This window comes from Bufo gargarizans, chromosome 1 (genome assembly GCF_014858855.1).
Source record: "Bufo gargarizans isolate SCDJY-AF-19 chromosome 1, ASM1485885v1, whole genome shotgun sequence".
NCBI lineage: Eukaryota > Metazoa > Chordata > Amphibia > Anura > Bufonidae > Bufo > Bufo gargarizans.
In genome coordinates, this window is record NC_058080.1 from 352,471,092 (window position 1) to 352,493,406 (window position 22,315).

The following is a 22,315-nucleotide window of genomic DNA, read 5'->3' on the forward strand; positions in this document are numbered from 1 at the left end:
CAACTAAACGCAAACCAGATGGAATAGCATGCCGCTGCAAGATGCTGTGGTAGCCATGCTGGTTCAGTATGCCTTCAATTTTGAATAACTCCCCAACAGTGTCACCAGCAAAGCACCCCCACACCATCACACCTCCTCCTCCATGCTTTACGGTGGGAACCAGGCATGCTGAGTCCATCCGTTCACCTTTTCTGCGTCGCACAAAGACACGGTGGTTGGAACCAAAGATCTCAAATTTGGACCAAAGCACAGATTTCCACTGGTCTAATGTCCTTGTGTTCTTTAGCCCAAACAAGTCTCTTCTGCTTGTTGCCGGTCCTTAGCAGTGGTTTTCTAGCAGATATTCTACCATGAAGGCCTGATTCACATAGTCTCCTCTTAACAGTTGTTCTAGAGACGTGTCTGCTGCTAGAACTCTGTGTGGCGTTGACCTGGTCTCTAATTTGAGCTGCTGTTAACCTGCGATTTCTGAGGCTGGTGACTCGGATGAACTTAACCTCCGCAGCAGAGGTGACTCTTGGTCTTCCTTTCCTGGGGCGGTCCGCATGTGAGCCAGTTTCTTTGTAGCGCTTGATGGTTTTTGTGACTGCACTTGGGGACACTTTCAAAGTTTTCCCAATTTTTCGGACTAAATGACCTTCATGTCTTAAAGTAATGATGGCCACTTGTTTTTCTTTACTTAGCTGCTTTTTTCTTGCCATAATACAAATTCTAACAGTCTATTCAGTAGGACTATCAGCTGTGTATCCACCTGACTTCTCCACAAGGCAACTGATGGTCCCAACCCCATTTATAAGGTAAGAAAATCCCACTTATTAAACCTGACAGGGCACACCTGTGAAGTGAAAACCATTTCAGGTGACTACCTCTTGAAGCTCAACAAGAGAATGCCAAGAGTGTGCAAAGCAGTAATCAAAGCAAAAGGTGGCTACTTAGAAGAAGCTAGAATATTACATATTTTCAGTTGTTTCACACTTTTTTGTTATGTATATAATTCCACATGTGTTAATTCATAGTTTTGATGCCTTCAGTGTGAATCTACAATTGTCATAGTCATGAAAATAAAGAAAACTCTTTGAATGAGAAGGTGTGTCCAAACTTTTGGTCTGTACTGTATGTTTTTTAGAAAGTGTGCTCATTGTACAAACATAGGGAAAAAAAATTGTTATAGCAATAATCAAAATATTTTATTACTATCCCCCTCCCAAAAAAAGCATTTTTTCAATACATAATTTTTACCCAAAAATGGTGCCATAAAAAAATACAAGTGTCCCATGAAAAAGCAAGCCTTCATAAAGCGAAACCGTTTACATCAGAGTGGTCTGTGTGCTAGACGACCTGCAAGGGTACCTGACCACATCGCCCAGGCACAGGCATCATCTACGCTGGACGAGGGACAAGTGGGCCTCAGTGCTGTTCATTGATGAAAGTCAACTCACACTGAGCAGAAATGATGGCCTCAAACTATGTTGGAGACATCAAGGAGAGCGCTATGTATCAGCCACTGTTGTCTCCAGACGAGCCTTTGGTGGTGTTACAGTGTGGGCAGGTGTGTCTAGTCGATACAGAACTGCCCTACACTTTCAGTCATTGCGCCTCTGTGTGAACAACACAGGCCTAATTTCATGTTCATGCATGACAATGCACCAGCTCATCGAGGTTGCATCATTAGGGAATGGCTGCTGGAGACTGGGGTACCTCAAATGGAGTGGCCTGCATTTTCTCTAGACCTGAATCCCATTGAAAACCTATGGGATCAGCTGAGTCGCCGTGTAGAGGCTCGTAACTCTGTGCCCCAGAATCTCAATGACCTGAGGGCCGTCTTTCAAGAAGAGTGGGTTGCCATGCCTCAGCAGACAATAAGTCGACCCGTGAAGAGCATGAGACATTGTTGTTAAGCTGTAATTGATACTCGAGGCCACATAACAAGTTTTTGAGACATTGACATTTTTCATGGGATTATACCCACCACCATTGTTGCCTTTTGTTTCAATAAATTGTTTGAGATGAGGAAATCACCATTGCATGCTTCTACTTAAATGCCCTACTTTAATGATACAATATCACTGTAGCGTGAACATTTAGTTTTTCCATGAATTTCACCTGAAAACCAAATATTCCTAACTTTTTGAGTAGTATATGTAAGGTGGCTTAGAGAAGAGAACTTCTAAACTATAAACTGAATTTTCTAGGAAATAAATATTAGACTTCCACATTTGCCCATTATGCCATAAATTGAAGGTGTTTAGTTGAATCAATGACTTAGATTTTCAAAAGCACCTTGATAATACACAAGATTTTCTAGCATATACGCAGTCACAGAAAGTAGAGGGCTCAGGTATAGCTTTTGCATTGGGCTCAAAAAGGAAATATGGAAATGTGAAGGACCTCCCACTGCCAGTTCCACCTCCTGTGGGATATACCCTCATTAAGAATCATATCTTATGTTTCTATGAGAGACTTGTGTTTAGTCCAAACTGGTCACTAGGACAGAAACGTAAACTGAAGATACATTTAGCGCTTTCCTTTTGTGGTAGGTCATGCTTTTTGACAGACTGACCCATAGGACAAAAAGTCTGGAAATGCAATTGGTGTCCTCACATAAATGAGTGACTTCAAGTGTGCAGCACTTAACAATTGGCTTGTGGGCATTTCACCTGAAAAACTAGTTCAACATCTGAGAACCTGCAGACAATAGGAATTGTATGCATTCAATACAAACACTATTGTACTCTCCAAATTTCCAGTCAGTCAATCAACCAGACTGTTTTCAACTGACAATCTAAATCTGACTTTGTACACTTAACATTTAATGTGGGTTTGTTCCCAAACATACTGACTAGTTTACTATGGCATTTGGCCAGATGTATGAAAACTAAAATAAATTCTGGGGAAGATTTATCAAAACTGGTGCAAAAGAAAACCTTTATTTGTCAGAGCTTCTTTTAAATATGAAAGGATCAAGCTGATTGGTTGCTAGTAGCAACTAAGTCAGTTTTCCTTTACACCGGTTTTGATAAATCTCCCCCACCGATTTTTTTTTTTTTTTTTTGCCTACAGCAAATAATCATCCCACAGCTTTCATTCCAGGAAGCACGGAAAAGGAGAGACATAGATCCTCACCTCCCTGTATAACTGTACACTTCCTAGGGGAGGGTAACATGGACTTCTCCGCATGTTATCAACATCTCGCCATCAATTAAGAGAGCATACTTGCTCTCTGATTGTCACATATGGGGGTATTTGTTTTCCAGAAAAGTGAAATTATTATGGGTCTTGCAATGCGGCAACACACAATAAAAAGTGTTTTTATTGTACATGTAGTATAACATAATGTATAAAAGGTTATTTAATACATTTTAAGTACCCCAAATGATTCCTATAAAAGCTGCAACCCATCCAGCAAATTTCAGGGTCTCCTGCAGCTAAACTAAATGGAAAAATAAAAAAGTTATGACTCCTGGAACAGAGAAAATGTTACTGCTCCTTAAGGGTAAAATTAGTTACATCACTAAAGGCACTTATATGTGTTGGCCCGTTTCCTATGTAATTTGTCAAAATGCCATATACTGCTTCAAACCAGCATACTTGCCCCCTGTTGTCCTAATGAAGACCCTCTGCTGCCCCAGTTCCTGTTAAGTTTTTTCAAAGTTTTTAAGTGATTTATTAAAGTAGTATATGGTGAATTTAGTATATTCTAATGCAGCATGGCGACCTGCAGGCCTACATTGGAATATACTTGTGATAGGCCTGGTAGCCTCATACAGGCAACAACATATTAATACAAACAAAAGATTTCCCCGATTTCAGTGCAGGGAAGCCATTTGGGCTCTCGCACTCAATAATGACCAATTGGTATATGTCTGCGATCAATATTATTACTGATCACAGACATTGGACCCTGTGTGAAACAGCAGGCAGCTGGCCGTTCTAACGTCTGCTCCGCTCTAGAGCTGGCCTAAAGAGACGATATCCATAGTACATTTTTGGCTCATGTTATCACGGGGTTAAACGTAGGACAAGCAGGCATTTGGACCTATGGCACTCATATGAAGTTGCAGCATGCTCTTGGTGTGACATTTTTTTAATGATGTTTTCCCATAGACTGCTCTATATAGCAAAAAATGTCCCAAAGAATTGTGCGACTAAAAGACATCACCCCTAAAAACACCAGACATTTCTGGTATATTTACTGTATATAGCTATACTGTATATAGCAGCATCCTTAGGTTTCACACTAGCCTCACAATCCAGAAAAGCTTTTTGACACTTTTCATGCCCTCCTCCGCTGTCCTGAAAATATCCATCAAGAAATTTGCTCCCAGCCGCTCCCCTTCCCTCCCGTACCACCTCTGATACGACCAAATCACAGAAGAAGTCTCCAGACTCCTGTCTTCTGGCCCTATCACATGCACTACTGACCCTATACACCTCCTCCAGTCTCTCTAGTTGTCCCTACTTACCTTACTAAAGTTTTCAACCTCTCTTGCTCATCTGGTATCTTCCCCTCTTTCAAACATTCAGTCAAAACCACAATACTGAAAAAAACCTTCTCTTGACCCGTCTACGCAACTAACTACAGACCAGTCTCCAATCTGTCCTTCATCTCTAAACTTCTGGAACACCTAGTCTACTCTCATCTCATCCACAACCTCGCTAACGCTGTCCTTGACCCCTTACAATAGGATTTCTGTTCTCTACATTCTACAGAAACTGCCCTCACCAAAGTGACAAATGACCCCCTGACAGCTAAATGCAACGGTGACTACTAATCCTTCTGGATTCCTCTGCATTTGCCTTCTGCGCCTGAAAAGCATCTCTAGAATCTGCCACGTTCATAGGCCTTATTCACATTGATGGACAGACGTGTGCTGTTCTCCACTGACAGCACGCATAGCCATTCATTTTAATGCGTGTATTCACACATCTGTGTTTCAGCATGGTCCATGGTTTTAGCACGGAAGCAGGCTCTATTTTTGTCCGTGTTTCCGGATCCATCACGTCCATTATAGTGTATGGGTCTGTGAAAAGCGCAGACACCATCCATGTTTCATGGATACTCTGAAAAAGTATTTTCAGCCTATGAGCGACTGTGAAACACGGATGACACACTGAGAGCAAAAAAAGGACAGAGGGACCAAACACGGATGAATCATTGGCCATCTTGTCAGGGATTTCATCGCAGACACAGAAGTGTGAATAAGGCCTTACTGTAGAAACCACGAAAATTCTCATTGTTGCTGTGATCCTTTCTCATCGTGACTACTCTCTAATCTATGCTGAAGACAGCAGCCAGGCTACTCCACCATGTGCCAGTCATTGCATTGGTTGCCCATACAGTACAGCATTTAAAGAGGACCTTTCATGGGCTTGTAGTAACTGAGATAAATATCTGTACCTGCCGGGTCCCCCTGCTATGATGCCACCCAGCCTGTTTTTTTTTTAACCTAGCGCTCCTGCGCCCCTTTATGGCCCCCCACAAATGTGCTCAGTATGCTAATCGGAGCAATGGGGGGGGGGGAGACGCAGTCTTTCTCTTTGGGAGTCTCCTTCTCCCCTGGCTGGAGCGCTGTCCAATCGCAGAGCTTCACAGCTAGGGAGGTTTTTTCTCCACCGTACGGTACATGGGATGTAGTTATGGGCGTAGCTATAGGGGGTGCAGAGGTAGCAGCCGGGCCTAGGACCTTGAGGGGCCACAAAGACCCTTGTGCCACATAAGAAGACACCGGTATTATACAAAGTGCATGCTGGGAGGGCTCTGTCATAGATTTTGCAGTGGGGCCTAGAATCTTTAAGTTACACTCTGGCTCCAGGGAAGAGCCTAGGTCAAGAATTTGGAAGAGAAGGTGGATGGGGGCTGCAGTCTCAATTTGTGCCTCAGACAGCATGAAGGCTATGTGCTCCTCTACCCCTGACCACAAAGCACTGAGGGAAGGGGGCCCAAGCTGCACTGCCATTTAGGTAAGGCTGTGTTCACACACTCAGGGTTTGATGAATGGATTTGCCCTGGGCAAGCCTACGGGACGGAGCCTCAGAGAAAGGCCTCATGCACACAGCCGTTGTTTTGGTCCGCATCTGAGACGCAGTTTTGGCAGCTCTGATGCGGACCCGTTCACTTCATTGGGGCCGCAATAGATGCGGACAGCACTCCGTGTTCTGTCCACATCCGTTGCTCCGTTCTGTGGTCCGCACTTTGCGGACAATAGGCAGTTATATTAAAGGCTGTCCGTGCCATTCTGCAAATTGCGGAACGCACATGGACGCCATCCGGGTTTTGCGGACCGTAAAACACACAACGGTCGTGTGCATGAGACCAAAGGCTCCAGTTATAAACGTGAGCAGGACTAGCCCTAGCAGCCGGGCACTTTCTCCCCAGCTACTACCACTCCACAGGAAGACGGGCTCGCCCTGGGAGCTGCCTGAACTTTCCATGAGCGGTCTCACTCACTCAGCGAGGGGCGGGAATGCCAAAAAAAAATCCTCATTTTCTTTCCCAAATAAGTCGAAAAACCCCTGCATATTTTTAAGGTGGGAAACGCCCTAAGCCGCCGACGTCACGGCTCGACCCCCGCCCACAGGTAACCACGCCCACCCCGTGCCATGACCTCACCAAGAATTCCAGGCTGCTGCTCATTGACTCCACTTATTCTGCAGGCAGCGCCCGGCACTGTACATAGAAAGTGTAGCATCTAGGCAGTAGCCAGGCATCTGCAGTGCAATAGTTACCACCGCAGCCTGCACTCTACAAAGAAAGCCTCCGGTGATACACAATGGCTGGACTCAACTCCCTGGAAGCAGTGAAGAGGAAGATCCATGCTCTCCAGCAGCAGGCCGACGATGCTGAAGACAGAGCGCAGACCCTCCAGCGGGAACTGGACACTGAACGGGAGAAGTGTGAGAAAGTGAGGCGCAGCTACTCCAAGCTATACGGCCTCTGCCTCCTGTCTCTGTCCTCTCCCTACTGACTGTCCTCCTCTGCTGCTCCTCCAGCCGGCCACTCTCTCCTTCTCTCTGCTGGATGGCCATCTTCCAGGCTTTGTCTGTCAGTACCAGTCCTTCTCCATCCCTTCTTACTTCCAGGGCTGGACCTCCAAATGGTTGCTGTGTCTCCATTCTTGTGGTAGAACTACTTGGTCTCCCATGGAAACGTCCATGTAAAGCCTGGGCTCAATAATGTGCCTACATGTGGACGTGTACTTGGGTGATCATGTAGTTGTGGGTGTTCAGTTGCAGATGGTTTCTTTCACTACAGCTATGGTCCATTGTGTCCATTACACGGAGGTCCCATTCATTGTTCAGGATCTGCTCCTACATAATGGACATTCCCTTTAAGGTGGCTAGACCAGACATTTTGATACCTGAGATGTCGCCCATCCCATGTTTCCTAATGCCATTTCTATTCCAAGACACTGCGGGAAATGTATTAAAACTAGTTTTAGACCAAGTAGTTTCTCTCCAGCGGTCCTGTGGAAAGTGAGCTGCTGCTCCCCCTTTCTCCGGTGCCAGTGTTGGTGTTTTACCAAAGACACACAGGGGACATCACTTTAATGTCGATTTGGAGGGGGGGGGGGGTGGGTTTCTAGTACAGGTCTAAAATGAACTGGTCAGTGAACTGTGTAGGAATAGTTTTCTGTCAGGAAATGGATTCTTTCCATTGAGAAGTTATCCTGCTATTGTTCAGCGTGCCCAGGCTCTGATATGGGGCTTTCATGCAGCAGTATATGTACAGCGTCTGTAGATTATTGTATCATGTCCTATATGTCACGCCTTCCTCGTAACCGTAATATGGATGGAGAAAAAAAAGTAACATTGGAACTTCTATAGAAACCAGATCCTGAAAGATGGACATGGTTCACCTGGGTTTACTCCATGCTGATGTCTCCAGGGTATGCCAGTAGTACCCAGCTGAACCCCCAGCAGTGTCTCGCCCAGATGAGATTTCTCAATTCTCATCCACTGCTGCTATGTAAATGTTGCTTAATTTCTGAAATGTGATTCTTCAGTGGAAAATCCACAGCATTTATGCTACATGTTCGGGATCAGACTCCCAGCAGACATAATGTTATGGCATAGCTACTTGTCGCTGGATTGGAAATGCCCCCTTAATCCCAGTTCCACCCTTCAGTAACCCTGTCATCCATGATATGACCCAGTGAGAGGACCTCCATCTGTCAGATGTCTATGGCATATCCAGCAGACATATCTTTGGTTGTAAGCTCCTTGCGTGCAGCAGCCATTGGCTCTATGAATTAATGTTTTTTATTTCATACGATTTATCTGGAATATTGATTATCGCTCTGGGACCTGCTGCTATCTCCAGAATGGAGAGCAGCCACACATGCACCACCACCCTTCATTCGTTGCTATGGGAGTTTGAGTGGTGGCCTGGCTATTTCCAGCAGTGAATTGAGCGGTGGCAACGCTTGTGCGCTCTCCATTTACTGCTGGGGGACCTCCTAAAACAGCACGCTAGCTCTGCTTTTTTGGGATCTCCCATAGTGATAAATTGATAGAACACTGTGCATGAGCAGTACGCGCTCCTTCACTTCTGGAGATGGGAGTGGGTCACCCCTTTAATGTTCACTATTGCTGCATTTACCAGCCGATTCTAAAAAAGTTAAAAAATAAATAAAAATAATAATCTTTATTACTACATGTTTTTATAGCCTACAGAAAATATGGCCAGTTGTAGTCTGTATTAGGCTACTTTCACACTCTCATTTGGTGCGGATCCATCATGGATCTGAACGGATCCGTTCAGATAATACAACCATCTGCATCCGCTCAGAACGGATCCGTTTGTATTATCTATAACATAGCCAGGACCGATCCGTCTTGAACACCATTAAAAGTCAATGGCTGACGGATCCGTTTTCTATTGTGTCATAGAAAACGGATCCGTCCCCATTGACTTACATTGTGTGCTAGGACTGTTTGGCTCAGTTTCCTCAGACTCTGCAAGCAGCGTTTTGGTGTCCGCCTCCAAAGCGGAATGGAGACGGAACGGAGGAAAACTGATGCATTCTGAGCGGATCCGCATCCATTCAGAATGCATTAGAATACAAACTGATCCGTTTTGGACCGCTTGTGAGAGGCCTGATTGGATCTCACAAACAGAAAGCTAAACCGCGAGTGTGAAAGTGGACTTGGACATAAAGAAAGAAAAACTTGGCTATGCTGGTTGTCACAGGAGCAAGGGCATGTGGAGTAGTCACCCACAGATTGTAGTAATTATTGCTAATCGTTCTTTTCTCAGTGTCTAATATATGAACATTACTTTCCAAAAGAGCTTTTGTGTTTCTGGGTCTGTGCCTCAGTTCAGCAAAAGACAAGACATGTCCTATCTTTGGCCGCCTTTTGCAGATCGTGAACCCATCGAAGTCAGTGGGTCAACACTGTGATGTGGGGTGCACAGTAAGTGCCCGTGTTTTGTGGATCCACGGTTTGCAAAATGGACACAGCTGGAATAAATGACTTCGCCTCATCAGAGGCCGTACATTTTAATGCTGTATGGAGACGGATCTCCGTAAAGCATTAATCCAAAGTTTTGACTGAAGCGACTTTGGATCTAAGATCCGAAGTTTGCGCCACTCATTCCTAGTCCTGACTCCTGGCACCCCTGCTGTATGAAGAGGCAATGGCGCTCTGCTGATTACTGTCGTCTCCTCACAGCTTACCAAGCATGGCGCGGTACATCGTATAGGGCCTGTGGTTGGTATTGCAGCCTGGGCCCATTCACTTGAATAGAACGGCGCTATGCCTAGGCCATGTGACCAATGAATTTGACGCTCTCTATTTTAATAGTTTACACTTTTCAGATGTGGCAATATGTGATATGTTTATATGTAAAATTGGGAAAGGTAGAACCTGGTATCTTTAATCCCATGTCCTATTTGCCCTAATAGAGCTCTATTAGGGAGAATAGGACTTCACACTGTCCCTGTGCATAGTGCACACAGCAGCAGGGAGATTACCATGACAGCCAGGGCTTCAGTAGTGTCCTGGCCGCCATGGTAACCGATTGGAGCCCCAAGATTACACTGCTGGGGCTCTGATCAGAAGCTGCCACTGCCACCAATGAGGAGGAGGGGGGGGCACCAATGTTTTAAAAAATGTGGCGGGGGGTGCACCGCCAATGGTTTTAATATTGGGGAGGGAGCACTGCCCCCACCAATGATAATTAACGTTTTAATACAGGAGGCGGCTGTGTCTGCGCAGAATCACATAGCTGGCACCCTACCTCTTACAGGGAGCTGCAATCACTGTGGCACCTGAGGGGTTAACTGCCGCTGATCGCAGCTTCCTGTCATATAGGCTGGGCACCGATTCCTGTATTTGTATTAGACGTAAATTATCATTGGTGGCGCAGTGCGCCCATCCCTCCTCCTACCGTCTCTCCTCATTGGCAGCGTGGCACAGCGGGAGGGAGATGGTGACTCCTTCTCCCCTGTGCTGCTGAGGGAACATGAGCACGCTGACAGCAACTCGCTAATGTTCTGTGATAGCGCGCTGGACGCATTATCAGCGTTATCGGCAAGGTTAGATACCAATAACTATGAAAATCATGAATATTGGCCGATAATATCGGTAACTCAGATAATCGGTTGATCCCTACTATCAACCACTGATAACACCTCCCTGTGTACAACTGAAGTCAGAAAAAGTAAAGATTTAAATATATAAATTACAAATTTTACAGAATATTTACCTGCAACCATAACTCAATCTGCTCAGCTCCTCCTGATCTATAACATGCTGCCTGCAGATTACTCTGAATGCACAGGTTAGCAGATGAGTAATGTGGTATGTCCATGCAGATAGCAGGGCACCCTGCCTGTGCTAGTAAGGCATTCCTCTCTGTGAATCACCTCCATGAGCTCACTCATTAGTGAGCAGACATGACTCACCGTCCTGGGCCATGGGAGAATGTGCAGCATGTGACTTCAGCCAGACAAAAGGGATTGATTTACTCGGTGAATGTCACTTCAGGACGGGCTGCATGGCTTACTTCACACTACGCCCCACGTCTCACTTTATGCAGGTTCATCACCTTGGTGGAATCTTTAGACCAGCTCTGGACAGAATCTAGTAGACGTTAGGAGCAATTGGTTGTCATAAACTGGCAATCCACATTAGACAGATGTTGGCCAAACCACATGTGTACTGGGGTCTTCCAACTCTCCCCTGATGGCAAGTGTTGGGGGAGATAAGGATCATGCAATTGGATTTCAACTGGGAGATAATCTGCTGCTTTCTCACCTCTTCCCATTCAGGGCACTTGCATGCTTGATCAACCTGCGTATGGACAGCTAGACTAGAATTTGCCATATAATGGCTAACAAGCGTTCATAGGAATGCTGGTTAGCGATTATCTGGCGGTGTAAAGGTGCTGTTGATTACCCGATGAACGAGCGAAATGCACTAAATCGGCAAACAGGCTATGGCATTAGCGATCACTCCTCCCCGTACTGTGGAGAAGATTGCTGCATGTAAATGCAGCTGTCTCCCCACTGACAAGCAGGTAGGAAGGAACGCTTCCTTTCCAACAATCGTCTGCTGAATTGTCCCATCTAAACGGACCCTAATTTTTTTTGTTTTGTTTTTTCCTGAAATGTTTCAGAACATTTCCATTCGTCTCAGTGGGATTTGTTCTGCATCACATGCTTGGATTATGTGAATATACCTTTAAAGAAAAAAAAGGGAAAAAACTCTGCAATGCCACATCCAGAGTGATGTAATGTAACATAGCCGTGTCATCATGGCTTCCACAGGATGTGACATCACTATGAATACTGTAAATGTCACTGTGGCCTGCAGCACCTGGGTGATGAGGCCATCTGATGTTACGTCACCATGGATGTGGCGGAGCTAAGGCATCGGTGGTGGGAAAGTTGTCACCTCAGCAACCTTTTTAAGCATCAGTTAAAAAAAAAAAAAAAAAAAAATCACTCTTGGGGTTTCAGGTGGGTGGAGAGTTATCCTCTTTGTATGTCCATAAGCCCTTATAGCCTGGGTCCCCTCTTTAAAAGCGAACAAGTAACGACTGCAAGAATTATCTGTGTATAATAAGTGACAAGGAGTTGCTACATCTTCAATTGTTTATCATGATCTGTATGACATCCACTGGTGTAATAGATCCTATATACAGGTCCTTCTCAGAAAATTAGCATATTGTGATAAAGTTCATTATTTTCTGTAATGTACTGATAAACATTAGACTTTCATATATTTTAGATTCATTACACACGAACTGAAGTAGTTCAAGCCTTTTATTGTTTTAATATTGATGATTTTGGCATACAGCTCATGAAAACCCAAATTTCCTATCTCAAAAAATTAGCATATTTCATCCGGCCAATAAAAGAAAAGTGTTTTTAATACAAAAAAAGTCAACCTTCAAATAATTATGTTCAGCTATGCACTCAATACTTGGTCGGGAATCCTTTTGCAGAAATGACTGCTTCAATGCCGCGTGGCCGCGTGGCTGAGGCCCAGGATGCTTCGATAGCGGCCTTAAGCTCATCCAGAGTGTTGGCTCTTGCGTCTCTCAACTTTCTCTTCCCAATATCCCACAGATTCTCTATGGGGTTCAGGTCAGGAGAGTTGGCAGGCCAATTGAGCCCAGTAATAATTCTCTGTAGCCCAGGTCAAAAGTGGCATGACCTGGGGAATGCGGCACCTGTAGCCCATTTCCTGCACACGCCTGTACACGGGGGCTCTGGATGTTTCTACTCCTGACTCAGTCCACTGCTTCCGCAGGTCCCCCAAGGTCTGGAATCGGTCCTTCTCCACAATCTTCCTCAGGGTCTGGTCACCTCTTCTTGTTGTGCAGCGTTTTCTGCCACACTTTTTCTTTCCCACAGACTTCCCACTGAGGTGCCTTGATACAGCACTCTGGGAACAGCCTATTCGTTCAGAAATTTCTTTCTGTGTCTTACCCTCTTGCTTGAGGTGTCAATGATGGCCTTCTGGACAGCAGTCAGGTCGGCAGTCTTACCCATGATTGCGGTTTTGAGTAATGAACCAGGCTGGGAGTTTTTAAAAGCCTCAGGAATCTTTTGCAGGTGTTTAGAGTTAATTGGTTGATTCAGATGATTACGTTAATAGCTCGTTTAGAGAACCTTTTCATGATATGCTAATTTTTTGAGATAGGAATTTGGGGTTTTCATGAGCTGTATGCCAAAATCATCAATATTAAAACAATAAAAGGCTTGAACTACTTCAGTTGGTGTGTAATGAATCTAAAATATATGAAAGTCTAATGTTTATCAGTACATTACAGAAAATAATGAACTTTATCACAATATGCTAATTTTTTGAGAAGGACCTGTATATTACACATACAATCAGGCTCCACCATTCACAGTAGATATCGGAGCTGATCCTCCTGACTTCTGCACAAGTCACAGAGCATGCCTACTCGCATGATTTTCCCTGAACGCACCTGCATCGCATCCAGCCCTCACCCGTGACGCCCGTGTGAAAGAGGCCTAAAGGGGTTGTCAGGGATTTTATATTGATGACCTAACCTCCAGGCTAGGTCATCCTCTGATTGGTGGGAGTCCGATACCTGGCACCGCCACAGAGGAGGTGGCGCACCATGCGAGTACTTCTTTTTTTTATTACACTATGCGTCATCTTGAAGCAAATGTAAGTACTCGCTCTATTCACTTGAATTGGATAAGCACTTGTAATTACACTACACTGTATAGTAACATAGAAAAAAATTCACAAGTAAAAAAAAAAAAAAAAAAAAAAAAAATTAAACCCAAAAAACGTGATTTGAGCAATAGCTAATTTTTTGTTCCATTTAAGCAAGTGTAAAATGGCAGCACATCGGTCTCCTAAAGGCCTGCACCATAGCTTTACTTCTACTATGTATCCGTTGCATGTTGTGTATTGATCCTGGTTAATATTCACACCTGCTGCCTTGCGGCGGCCACCCCGACACCTACAGACAATGGAGTACTTTGTTAGAGCGGACACCCATTCTCAGTTTTGTTCACACATTAAACATTAGTACAGATTACATTGCCCACAATTAGTTAAATGTGAGCTGGGACCTACTTTTTATGTGCAGGATACATATGGAAGATTTCCTTCATAATATACATATCAATTCATGCTTTGTGTATTGTCTACAGACTGGCCCAGGATGGCAGAGGACAGTGCCCCGTACCCACTATAAATAACGCACATGCTTGTATACCGGATATGGGGATACTGTATGGCTCTACTTGTGCGCCAGTAAATAGGGCATTATTCATATGGCAGGGTATACATTTTTTTTTGGTGGGGGTGGCACCTGTGTATTTTTATACAGTTAAGTCTACTTTCACACTCTCATTTTGGCTTTGTTTGTGAGGTCCAAAACAAATGTAGGACTCTGCAGACAATGCCACAGAAAAACCACAAATTCCACAAGTGGCAAATAAAGAGGGTCATTTATCAAACTGGTGTAAAGTAGAACTGGCTTAGTTGCCCATAGCAACCGATCAAATTTCACCTTTCATTTTCCAAAGTATCTGTCCAAAGTGAAAGGTGGAATCTGATTGGTTGCTATGGGCAACTAAGCCAGTTCTACTTTACACCAATTTGATAAATGACCCTCAAGAGCTTATTGTGGCATTTTTTTTAATTTTTTTGTTAAAAGCACGATCGCCAAAATCCTAGATCTATCCCTAATCTTTCACACGTGTGGGTAATCCGCTGAGTGAAAGAGAGCCAAGCCCCGTTCCGGACAGCAGAGACACGGAGCAGTAACATGACTGATAATGCTCTGTGTGACCTTTTTACTACAAAATCACAGAGAGATAAAGTTGTCATTGTGATTATGTAGTACAAAGATCCGAGAGGCACGGAGCATTATCAATCATGTTACTGCTCCGTGTCTGTCTTTCACACAGCAAATTCCACGCACGTCATCCGCTCGTGTGAAAGAGCCCTTAGGCTATGTTCTGGTACAGGAATTCTTATGCAGAATTCTGTGCGTGTCGTGCCATGTGGAGATCCACATCCCATGCATATGAATGGGGTTTCTGCAACGCTGTTCACATGCATTGGAATGTTTCTGTGGTGAATTGGTAGGTGCTGCGAAAAAAAATTGTGGTGTCACTCATTTTGGGGGAGGCTAATTCTCCTGGCCATCTCCAGTGATCTGTGGCAGTGCAAACTGCAAATCCACTGCAGAAATCGAAGGTCCATCTTGGATTTCTGCTGTGGAAAATCTATGTCTGAATTCTTGCTTGGAACAGTCATTCAATGCACTTTGCAGCCCTGTACGGAAATATGAACCCAGTTACCACCATGCCTGTTTGGGATACGTGGAGATTAAAACTTTGCCTCAGGATATTACCATATAGATTGAACGTACGTTGACAGCCAAAGTGTTTTTTATGTTGCGTGCCCTCTGCTTGTGATGTTACTTTGGGTGAATTCACATAATTGTATGTACTTTGTGGTTCGCAAAACGCAGATCCGCAAGAAATACGTATGACGTGTTGCATCCGTTTTTTTTTCAGACCCATTGTAACAATGCCTATTCTTGTCCGCAAAATAGACACGTTCTTTTTTTTGTGGGACTGCGGAATGGACGTATGGATGCGGACAGAATACTGTTTTTGCTGTCCCATTTGAAAGGAATGGGTCCGCTTCCAATCCACAAAAAAATGTTTTTGTTTTAAACTGGAATCTGCCACACAGTTTTTGTGATACCTTCAGGCTAATTGGCAATTTAAATTGTGTAATTAGATTCAGAACTTGGATCACACAAGCATTAGGATTGAGGTCTATGCATGAGATATTGCCCTTGAGCAACCTGCTACTGGAACCCCCCCACTAAAATGGCAGTAAAATACACTGGGGGAGACTTTCTAAGCTAAATGCATCAGAATTTACATGCAATTTGCAGCAAACAACTAGTCTACGTGTCTGTCACCATTTTGTGTACATGCCTTCCACGTGTCCTGTCACATTTTTTTGCGTATTGCACATGGATGAATTCTTTCCTATGGGTCCACATTAAAAGCATACAGATGTCATCCTGTGTGCCGTCTGTTCAGCAAATTTATAGAACATGTCCGTATTGCAGGCAAGTCAATTCTAGTAATGGGACTGAGAAAATATTGTACTCCGATCACAACACGGACATGGGTACTTTCACACTCTCGTTGTTAGACTCCTGCAGGCATTTCCGGCAGCAGAACTGCTTGCCGGATCCGGCAAGCTGTGCACAAACGGATGGCTTTTTTTTTTTTTCCAGATCCGGTGATATCCCAGTTCCGTCTCATCTGGAATAACGGGTTCGCTATTTAATTTTTTTTTTTAAAGATCAAAAGCTCGGCGCAAGAATCCGGCATTAGTACATCTCTATGGAAATGAATGCCGGCAAGTGCGGTATTGTTTCGGGATTTTGGCAGGAAAAGAATAACGCTAGTGTGAAAGTATCCCTAGACAGTTTTTGTTTTTCAATTTATTAAAATTTTATTTTTTCTCTCGCCAATCAAGGGTACGAGGGAGTGTAAATATTAGGATTTGTAGATCCTACTGTATTGATTCTCCAGGTCTACAACACTGATGGTCTGTCCTTAGGATAGGCCATCATTATGTGATGATGCCCTGCACCTTTAGGCCTCTTGCTCACGAACGTAAAGGCTCTGTGCCCGTGCTGTGGACTGCAAATTGCGGTCTGCAATGCATGGGCACCAACCGCGGGGCAGCTTCATGCGGATCACAGACCCATTCACTTCAATGGGGTTTGCGGTCCGTCCTTTCCGCAAAAAGATAGAACACGGAACATAACCCCACAGAAGCACTCCGTAGTGCTTCCGTTCCACACCGCATCTCCGGATTTGCGGACCCATTCAAGTGAATGCGGAATGCACACTGCAAGTGCCCCATGTATTGCGGACCCGCCATATGCGGCCCTCAATGTGAAAAAGGCCTTAGTAGTGACTCTACTTGATGGTGCTAAGAGTTCTTACCTCACCAATCTGGTATTGATGGCTTATCCCAAGGTTGGGTCATCACTTTTATAGAGCTGGAAAACTCCTTTAAGGACTTCATATCCTCCCTTGAAGGGTCAGTGGAGCGTGTAAGTGTAATGCACAATCTGCTTCTATGTATACAGATGCTTCAAAATGTGTTGGTAAACCTAATACTTTATTAATTCTACAGTTGTGGAAATCGGTAATGCTTCTATCTGAAAGTGGGCAGCAGGGTTGTGTTTGGAGCCTGGCGATACCGTATCTGGCAGACTCCCCCTTTCCTGCTGTAACTGTATAGTAGGTCGTCTACCGAGAGTTTTCCAGAGGATAGATCAGTTAAAACAAAGTGCAGAACCCCTTTGTTTTTTTACGCGTTTGCAAAATGCATTGCACTCACGCAGAAAAAAATGAACATCAAAACTGACTGCAATTTCGTGCCTACTAGAGCGCATTTCCTGCAATGCACACGCGACTCATCTGGAGAAAATCCGGGGTGCCCGTGTGAAAGAGGCCTAAGGGTTTTCCAGGATCCTCTGGATAGGTCATCAGTGGGGGTGCAACACCTGGAACTTCACTTTTATGGGGCTGAGCTGCACCTAGGCCACATGATCGATGAACTTGCTGTCACTGGAAAAGCTGTGAGAAGGCCGCGACGCTACTGCGAACGCCACTGCCTTCTCAGATAGCCGATTGGTGGGGGCCTATCTTGTTGGACTTCATGATCAGATACGGATAACCTATCCAGAGGAAAACCCTTTTAAGCATTCATGGGCATTTCCAGTGTTACAAAAAAAGAATCCAAATGGTGAACTGCAAAACCAGGGATGGTGAAAATGGGTGTAAGCACTGTAGGGAGCGGATTTAGGGCTCTCCTGTGTGTGGTTTTCACTAGTGTCTTGTGCTTTTTCTTCTGAAGATTATTTAAGGGGTTCTAGCATGAAAATTATCACTACAGGATAGGTGATAAATGGATTATAGGGGGGCGACAGATGGGACTGCAGTGATCCCAAAAAAGAGGAGCCTCCTCTGTACATGGAGTGGTATTTCACATGGTTGTCCCTTGTACCATTAAGGCCTCATGCACACGACCGTTGTGTGCATCCGTGGCCGTTGTGCCGTTTTCCGTTTTTTTTCGCAGACTCATTGACTTTCAATGGGTCAGTGAAAAAATCGTAAAATGCACCGTTTTGCAGCCGCATCCATGATCCGTTTATCCTGTCCGTCAAAAAAATAGGACCTGTCCTATTTTTTTGGACGGACAACAGTTCACGGACCCATTCAAGTCAATGGGTCCATGAAAAAACACGGATGCACACAAGATTGGCGTCCGTGATCCGTGGCCGTAGGTTGCTTTCATACAGACGGATCCGAAGATCCGTCTGCATAAAAGCTTTTTCAGATCTAAGTTTTCACTTCGTGAAAACTCATATCCGACAGTATATTCTAACACAGGCGTTCCCATGGTGATGGGGACGCTTCTAGTTAGAATACACTACAAACTGTGTACAAGACTGCCCCCTGCTGCCTGGCAGCACCCGATCTCTTACAGGGGGCCGTGATCCGTACAATTAACCCCTCAGGTGCTGCACCTGAAGGGGTTAATTGTGCATATCATAGCCCCCTATAAGAGATCCGGGGCTGCCAGGCAGCAGGGGGCAGACCCCCTCTCTCCCCAGTTTAAATTTCATTGGTGGCCAGTGCCGCCCCCCTGTCCTCCCTCTATTGTAATAATTTGTTGGTGGCACAGTGTCCGGTCCCCCCCCCTTCCTCCCTCTATTGTAATAATTTGTTGGTGGCACAGTGTCCGGCCCTCCCCCCCCCTTCCTCCCTCTATTGTAATAATTCGTTGGTGGCCCAGTGTGCGCCCCTCATGGGCCCCCCCCCCCTCCCTCTATAGCATTAACAACATTGGTGGCCAGTGTGCGGCCTCCCATCCCTCCCCCCCTCCCCGATCATTGGTGGCAGCGGAGTTCCAATCAGAGTCCCAGTTTAATCGCTGGGGCTCCGATCGGTAACCATGGCGACTACTGCAGTCCTGGTTGCAATGGTTACATAGCAATAGTAGAAGCATCATACTTACCTGCTGGCTGCTGCGATTTCTGTGTCCGGCCGGGAGCTCCACCTACTGGTAAGTGACAGGTCTGTGCGGCGCATTGCTGAATGAACTGTCACTTACCAGTAGGAGGAGCTCCCGGCCGGACACAGACATCGCAGCAGCCAGCAGGTAAGTATGATGCTTCTACTATTGTACTATTGCTAAGTAACCATGGCAACCAGGGCTGCAGTAGCGTCCCGGTTGCCATGGTTACCGATCTGAGCCCCATCGATTAAACTGGGACTCCGATCGGAACTCCGCTGCCACCAATGATCGGGGGGTGGGGGGAGAGATGGGAGGCCGCACACTGGCCACCAATGTTGTTAATGCTATAGAGGGGGGGCGCACACTGTGCCACCAACGAATTATTACAATAGAGGGAGGAAGGGGGGGGGCGCACACTGTGCCACCAACCTATTACAATAGAGGGAGGGAGGGGGGCCGCACTGGCCACCAATGATATTCAAACTGGAGAGGGGGGGGGGGGGGTCTGCCCCCTGCTGCCTGGCAGCCCTGATCTCTTACAGGGGGATATGATAGTACAATTAACCCCTTCAGGTGCGGCACCTGAGGGGTTAATTGTGCTGATCACGGCCCCCTGTAAGAGATCGGGTGCTGCCAGGCAGCAGGGGGCAGTCATGTACACAGTTTGTAGTATATTCTAACTAGAAGCGTCCCCATCACCATATACTGTCGGATATGAGTTTTAACAATTTAACTCATATCCGACGGTATATTCTAACATAGAGGCGTTCCCATGGTGATGGGGACGCTTCAAGTTAAAATATACCATCGGATTGGAGAAAACTCCGATCCGATGGTATAAAGGGACTCCTGACTTTACATTAAAAGTCAATGGGGGACGGATCCGTTTGCAATTGCACCATATTGTGTCAATGTCAAACGGATCCGTCCCCATTGACTTGCATTGTAATTCAGGACGGATCCGTTTGGCTCCGCACGGCCAGGCGGACACCAAAACGACTTTTTTCTTTCATGTCCGTGGATCCTCCAAAAATCAAGGAAGACCCACGGACGAAAAAAACGGTCACGGACCTGCGGACCGTGAAAAAATACTGTCGTGTGCAGGAGGCCTAACTCTTCTGGAGCTGATGTAGACACCAAAGTGCGTACTACTGTCAATTAAGAGAGGGGACTTCTCAGCTTCACGGGCGGAGGTGATTTTTATCCTGTCGATAGGTGATAAATAACCCCTGTAACATAAAGAACTTGCTTTCTGTGCATGTATACTTTATGTACCCAGGTTGAGTATGAATTGTAATAGACAAATCTATTTAGAGGCGCAGTCTTCACGTTGCAGCTTTCCCTTTAAGAGAGGCTTACCATTGTATTTAATGTGTTGCGTACATCATATTATCTAACAAGTCCATGTACACTGGCGATCAAAATTGGAGAACAATTTATGAACACTTTTTTTTCCAGAAATAATATAATCTACATTGATCATCATTTAAAGGATTTTTTGTAAGGGGTACACCATGCCATTAGAACAGTGTTTTCCAAAATAACCAAAGGATATCAACCTAAAACCTTTATTTTTCAAAAAACCTGATCATAATTAGAGAACATCAATGACTGTAGCGCAGAGGTTACACCAATCAGTAGGAAGTGTACAGGCCCTTGCTCTGGATGACTTCAGAACATCTGTGGCCACAGGACATCACTAGTCTCTCACACTGCTCTGGGGTGATTTTGGTCCACTCTTCTTCCAGTCATTTCAACAGTTCTGTGACTGTTGTGGGTTTCTTGACCATAACTTTGTCATTAAGGCTACTTTCACACTTGCGTTCAGAGCGGATCCGTCTGGTGTCTGCACAGACGGATCCGCTCCTATAATGCAGACGATGGGATCCATTCAGAACGGATCCGTCTGCATTATAGTTTAGAAAAAATTCTAAGGCCCCTTTCACACAGGCGAGTTTTCCGTGCGGAAGCGATGCGTGAGTTGAACGCATTGCACCCGCACTGAATCCTGACCCATTCATTTCTATGGGGCTGTTCACATGAGCGGTGTTTTTCATGCATCACTTATGCATTGCGTGAAAATCGCAGCATGTTCTATATTCTGCGTTTTTCACGTAACGCAGGCTTCATAGAAACTAATGGGGTTGCGTGAAAATCGCAAGCAAGTGCGGATGCAGTGCGATTTTTCACGCATGGTTTCTAGATGACAGTCTATTCACTGTATTATTTTCCCTTATAACATGGTTATAAGGGAAAATAATAGCATTCTGAATACAGAATGCATAGTATAATAGTGCTGGAGGGGTTAAAAAAAAATAAAAAAAATTAACTCTCCTTCTCCTCTTGATCGTGTAGTTCCCGGTCTCTTCTTTACCTCTTTAATGATGAGCTGTGGGCTAAAGGACCTGTGGTGACGTCAGATCACATGCTCCATGACCACGGTGATGGACCATGTGATTGGAGCATGTGATCTGACGTCACAACAGGTCATTTAGCCCACAGCTAGTAAAGAAGAGACCATGTTATAAGGGAAAATAATACAATCTTCAGAACATCAATCCCAAGCATGCGCGATTTTTCTCACGCAAGTGCAAAACACATTACAATGTTTTGCACTCGCGCGGACAAATCGCGCGTGTTCCCGCAACGCACCCGCCTCTTACCCGTGCCAAAAATATGACACCCGTGTGAAAGAGGCCTAAATGTGAAAAGTTGCTCAGACGGATCCGTCCAGACTTTACATTGAAAGTCAATGGGGGACGGATCCATTTGAAAATTGAGCCATATTGTGTCAACTTCAAACGGATCCGTGCCCATTGACTTACATTATAAGTCTGGACGGATCAGTTTGCCTCCGCAAGCAGCGTTCGGGTGTCCGTTTGCTGAGTGGAGGACAGACAATGCCAGACTGATACATTCTGAGCGGATCTGCATCCACTCAGAATGCATTAGGGCAGTACGGATGCGTTCGGGGCCGCTTGTGAGAGCCTTCAAACGGAACTCGCAAGCGGAGCCCCGAACGCTAGTGTGAAAGTAGCCTAAGGATTTTTCAGAGGTTTTCTATTGGGTTTAGATCAGGGCTCTGGGCTGGTTGTTTCAATGTTTTCAGTTTCAAGGAATTGCTTTCCCCCTTTTGCTGTGTGACGGGGGGCATTGTTCTGCATGAAAATTGCTGGCTGATTGAGTGATGTACGCAAGGAAGGAACCATGTGTTGTTGAAGAAGGTTCTGATACACACTTGCATTCACGC

The 22,315-nt window shown here is 45.2% G+C and overlaps 1 protein-coding gene across 4 annotated transcripts in view; it reads left to right on the top strand.

The window, feature by feature from the left end:
• TPM4 (tropomyosin 4) overlaps positions 1-22,315 on the top strand; it is a 107,100-nt gene that overhangs the window by 71,276 nt on the left and 13,509 nt on the right. Inside the window, exon 1 of one of the 4 annotated variants that reach the window (XM_044268817.1) lies at positions 6,647-6,902. The exons of 2 other annotated variants lie outside the window; for them this stretch is intronic. In XM_044268817.1, coding sequence (XP_044124752.1) covers positions 6,771-6,902 — 132 coding nt within the window. In that variant the 5' untranslated portion in view covers positions 6,647-6,770. Of the gene's footprint in view, positions 1-6,646; positions 6,903-22,315 lie in introns of those variants that run through there. One more of the 4 variants, XM_044268810.1, reaches the window with a different exon arrangement.